The 5,529-nt window shown below is 38.4% G+C and overlaps 1 protein-coding gene across 1 annotated transcript in view; it reads left to right on the top strand.

The window, feature by feature from the left end:
- Positions 1-5,529, top strand: part of LOC107681653 (calmodulin-binding transcription activator 2-like) — a 13,639-nt gene that overhangs the window by 1,053 nt on the left and 7,057 nt on the right. Inside the window, exons 2-4 of the mRNA XM_016477971.1 lie at positions 474-640; positions 1,576-1,786; positions 2,603-2,674. Coding sequence (XP_016333457.1) covers positions 480-640; positions 1,576-1,786; positions 2,603-2,674 — 444 coding nt within the window. The 5' untranslated portion in view covers positions 474-479. The remainder of the gene's footprint in view (positions 1-473; positions 641-1,575; positions 1,787-2,602; positions 2,675-5,529) is intronic.

Below are 5,529 nucleotides of genomic sequence, written 5' to 3'. Positions count from 1 at the left end.
ATGTTTATATATTAAATATATTTATATATAATATAAAATATAAGAATATAAATATATATACATTTAAATATACAGTATGTGTGTATTTATATATACACATAATAAATATACACAGTACACATACATATAGCATGTAAACAAAAACTTTTATTTTGTATTATTTGTTAATCGCGATTAATCGTTTGACAGCACTAATTATATTATATTATTATAAAAATTGGAGCCGTTCTGCGTGAGAATTTCTTGGTAATGCAGCACTGTAAAAAAAAAATGTTTTCTCTGGTAACCTAAAATGTGCATTATTTATGGTCAAACCAAATATAAATAGCACATTACAGTTAAACAGGTCTGGTATAAATAATGTTTTTGCTCAAATGTCCGCACAATAGAGAAAAGTTTTGCTCCGCAAGAAATAAATTAGAGGGAACACTGGCCTTCACAGTGAATGAACTATGTGATGGTGATGTTGTTAGGTTGACATGGCAACGCTGACCGAGCAGATCATCGAGGCCACGCCTGAGCGAATCAAACGGGAGGAGTTTAACCGGGAGGCGGAGTCACCGCTGCGAGAGAGGCGGGACAATCCTGCCATTCACGACACCATGCCGTGGCTCGCCACATACCTCGACACCGTCGACAGGTACATAAACACAAAGAACCTCTGCAGTAGTTAAAAAAATAATAATAATAAATTAATTAATACTTTAATTCATCAAGGATGAGATTTCTATTTCAAATAAATGCTGTTCTTTTGAACTTTCTGTTCATCTGTGAATCCTGAAAAATAAAATGTATCACAGTTTCCACAAAAATATTGTGCAGCACAACTGTGTTCAACATTGCTAATAATCAGAAATGTTTCTTGAGCAGCAAATCAGCATATTAGAATGATTTCTGAAGATCATGTGACACTGAAGACTGCAGTAATGATGCTGAAAATACAGCTGCGCATCACAGAAATAAATTACAGTTTAACAGATATTCACATAGAAAACAGCTGTTTTACATTATAATATTATTTTAAAAATTGTTCCTGTATTTTTGACCAAATAAATGCAGCCTCAGTGAGCAGAAGAGACTTCTTTCAGAAAAATGTATAAATCTTACAGACTCCAATCTTGATTCAAACAGTAACGCACAGCACTAGCAATGTCAAGATTCGATTCCCAGCGAATTAATATTCAGAATACTTTTTTTTAAATATAATATTACTGATGACAGTTTTTAAATGAAAGTCAGTATAAATTAATCTAGTTGTCTAATAAACATGGCATTGTATTTAATGAATGTTGTTGGCTCTTCGACATTACATTTGTTCCTGAAAACCGCTTTGGATACACAAGCATCTGCTAAATGCATAAATGTAATAAATGTACGTTATCATCTCTTTGATGTGATTTTATTGTAAAATGTGACCCAAATGTGAGATTAGTGTTGTTGATTTCTTTACTTTCCTGAGCTCAAGTCACCTACACTGGGAATCCCATGTATAGTTAGTAATAGTAATAGTTAGTAATAGTTACATTGTACTAGTTTTCACTTGTCTGTTCCTACTGTGTGTGTGTGTGCGTGTAGGGGTCTGTGTCCCACCCCTCCATCGCTCCTCAGTGATTTGGCGCTGCAGAGGCTCCGCCCCCCGAGCAGCGTGGCGTGGGCGGAGTTTCTGAACGCCTCAGCCAATGGGAGGATGGAGAGAGACTTCGCTCTGCTGACGCTGACGGACACGGAGCAGAGAGAGCTGTATGAAGCTGCGCGCATCATCCAGAACGCCTTCCGCAGATACAAGGTACACACACACTCACACAAACTCTCACACACACACACACACACACTCGATGACTGACTGTGAGTGTGTGTCTGATTTGATAATGATTGGTTGTTGTGTTTAGGGGCGGAGGCTAAAGGAGCAGCAGGACAATGCCGCAGCCGTAATACAGCGCTGTTACCGCAAATACAAACAGGTACAAAACACACTAAATATCAATTCCAAATACATGTCTTTAAAGCAAAAAACAAATCCCGCACACTACCTATGCAAAAAACATCAAAATATTTATTGACAAAGTTTCGGTCGCATGACCTTCATCAGGAATTTTTTACACATGACATCACAAAGTACACCCCATTTAAAAACAGATTGATGAATTCATGACCAATCGCCGTAAAGATCCATTGATTAATAACAACCCGCAATAGGTACATCATCAACTTTCATGTACATATACACATAAACATATCCTGTACATACATACTAGCACATACATCAGGCCCAGATTGCATTATAACATCACATTAAATAAAGCTTCATCATTCATGCCATTAGGCGATAATGTCTGAAGGGTAAAGATCCAAAACAGTTCACGTTGATGTAAGAGCAATTCAATATCGCCACCTCTAGGTGGCACATTAACCCTTTCAATACCACAAAACCGTAAGGTAGAAACATCATGATTTAAGGCAAGAAAATGAGCTGCAACTGGATAGTTCATATCTTTTCTCCTGATAGCACACTCTCACACACACGCACGCACGCACGCACACACACACACACCGACCGACTGAGTGTGTGTCTGATTTGATAATGATTGGTTGTTGTGTTTAGGGGCGGAGGCTAAAGGAGCAGCAGGACATGGCCGCAGCCGTAATACAGCGCTGTTACCGCAAATACAAACAGGTACAAAACACACTAAATATCAATTCCAAATACATGTCTTTAAAGCAAAAAACAAATCCCGCACACTACCTATGCAAAAAACATCAAAATATTTATTGACAAAGTTTCGGTCGCATGACCTTCATCAGGAATTTTTTACACATGACATCACAAAGTACACCCCATTTAAAAACAGATTGATGAATTCATGACCAATCGCCGTAAAGATCCATTGATTACTAACAACCCGCAATAGGTACATCATCAACTTTCATGTACATATACACATAAACATATCCTGTACATACATACTAGCACATACATCAGGCCCAGATTGCATTATAACATCACATTAAATAAAGCTTCATCATTCATGCCATTAGGCGATAATGTCTGAAGGGTAAAGATCCAAAACAGTTCACGTTGATGTAAGAGCAATTCAATATCGCCACCTCTAGGTGGCACATTAACCCTTTCAATACCACAAAACCGTAAGGTAGAAACATCATGATTTAAGGCAAGAAAATTAGCTGCAACTGGATAGTTCATATCTTTTCTCCTGATAGAACTCTTGTGTTCACTAATTCTTTGTTTAAGTTGACGTGATGTTTTTCCAACATAACCTAAACCACAAGGACACCGAATCAAATAAACAACATACGTAGAAACACAGGTAATAGCGAAGTTAATTCTATATTTTTTACCGGTTCTTGGATGGGTCCGGGTCAGAGGACAACAAATACCAATATTTCTTAAAAATCGATCTCATAAGATAAGACTTAGTTGAATGCGTTGTAATAAAAGTAAAATAATTTTTTTTACTTTTTTTGTTTTCTTTTTTACAGTTTTTCTCAATTGCTTTGGCTCAATTCTCGAATGAAACTTTTTTTCCCTGAAACAATAAGTTCAGATCTCTGAACAATTAGCTTCTTGTTCACATCAGATTGGAATTTCTTATTGATTTGAGCAAATTGCAAATACTTTGGCACATGTGTGCAAACAGTAAGTACAATTGTCTGCAGTTTGCACAACAACTAATTGCATATGGCTTGTTGATCAAAACTGATGAGCCGATTCTCACTTAAACTCACAGTTTAGAGAATGTTAAGATTGTTTCGAAAAATGTGCCAAAGCAATTGAGAAAAACTGTAACAACTCAGAACGTGTCTTTTGAAAAGCACTATTAAACCGCTTCTTCAATCCATTCAGAAGGGTAACCCCTATCCAAAAACATATTTTTCATGATTAACCATTTATCAATAAAATCTTCGTCAGAATAACAAATCCTCCTCAATCTATAAAATTGGCTCTTAGGAAGTCCCTTTTTTAAAGAAGTCGGATGAAAGCTGGCTGCAAGTAACAAAGTATTACGATCCGTGTCCTTAGTGTACAAACTCGTTATCAGTTTATATAGTATAAAGGTTTGTTATGTCCAAAGTTAGTAATAAAGAAGTTTCAGGTAAACCGTTTAGCTCAGAAATCTTATTAATAAAGTCAGACGAGTCTCTAATGCAAGATGGTAACAACTGAACGAAAGGTTTAATAAAGAAATCAGCATATTGTGATAAGGGAGATAAAAGAGAATTAGTCTGAGCCACAATGGGACGTCCTGGAGGATCAATTAATAAATTGGGTTTATACCACTAGTCGGAACAAAAGATAAACCTTTTGACAACACCCCAATCTGGTCAGTTGAGAGTTATTTTTTGGAAATGTTTACGGTGACAAGTGTCCACGGTCGTAGATTTCTTTGAGGCCCTTGAGCCTCTACGACATTTCTTCTTTTTTGTGGTCTCCGTAAAGGAGCTCGTCTGTCCAATGTGTTTGTGTTTGTGTTCTGTCTGTTGACGGTATTTTCTGATTTATGGAGTGATAAAAAGAGAAATCCAGAATCCCCTCTGGAAAAGCTTTTAACTCTAATATGACGACAGAATCAGACAAGAATTATGAACCTGGATTCAGATTTCTGTTCTAAAAATGTATGCAAATTTAGTTAGACAATGATTCACTTGCATATTTAAAAATAACAACTTGTCATGCCAAAAATGTTTGCAGTGCTTAATGTAATCAGTCAACTGGGAAAGTAGGTTTAATTTTTACCCTTAGGTGCCTTTCCTTAAGAGCATTCCATTTGGTTTTATACCGTTTTTACAAGAACGTTACCAAAATGAGGCTTTGTGTGTGTGTGTGTGTGTGTGTGTGTGTGAGAGAGAGAGTGAGTGTGTGTGTGTGTGTGTGTGTGAGAGGGAGAGAGTGAGTGTGTGAGTGTGTGTGTGTGAGAGAGAGAGTGAGTGTGTGTGTGTGTGTGTGTGTGAGAGGGAGAGAGTGAGTGTGTGAGTGTGTGTGTGTGAGAGAGAGAGTGAGTGTGTGTGTGTGTGTGTGTGTGAGAGGGAGAGAGTGAGTGTGTGAGTGTGTGTGTGTGAGAGAGAGAGTGAGTGTGTGTGTGTGTGTGTGTGTGAGAGGGAGAGAGTGAGTGTGTGAGTGTGTGTGTGTGAGAGAGAGAGTGAGTGTGTGTGTGTGTGTGTGTGTGAGAGGGAGAGAGTGAGTGTGTGAGTGTGTGTGTGTGAGAGAGAGAGTGAGTGTGTGTGTGTGTGTGTGTGTGAGAGGGAGAGAGTGAGTGTGTGAGTGTGTGTGTGTGAGAGAGAGAGTGAGTGTGTGTGTGTGTGTGTGTGTGAGAGGGAGAGAGTGAGTGTGTGAGTGTGTGTGTGTGAGAGAGAGAGTGAGTGTGTGTGTGTGTGTGTGTGTGAGAGGGAGAGAGTGAGTGTGTGAGTGTGTGTGTGTGAGAGAGAGAGTGAGTGTGTGTGTGTGTGTGTGTGTGAGAGGGAGAGAGTGAGTGTGTGAGTGTGTGTGTGTGAGAGAGAGAGTGAGTGTGTGTG

This window comes from Sinocyclocheilus anshuiensis, unplaced genomic scaffold (assembly GCF_001515605.1).
Source record: "Sinocyclocheilus anshuiensis isolate Anshui unplaced genomic scaffold, SAMN03320099.WGS_v1.1 scaffold2678, whole genome shotgun sequence".
Classification (NCBI taxonomy): domain Eukaryota; kingdom Metazoa; phylum Chordata; class Actinopteri; order Cypriniformes; family Cyprinidae; genus Sinocyclocheilus; species Sinocyclocheilus anshuiensis.
The sequence above is the reverse complement of the archived record's forward strand: the minus strand, read 5'-3'. Positions and strand labels throughout refer to the sequence as shown.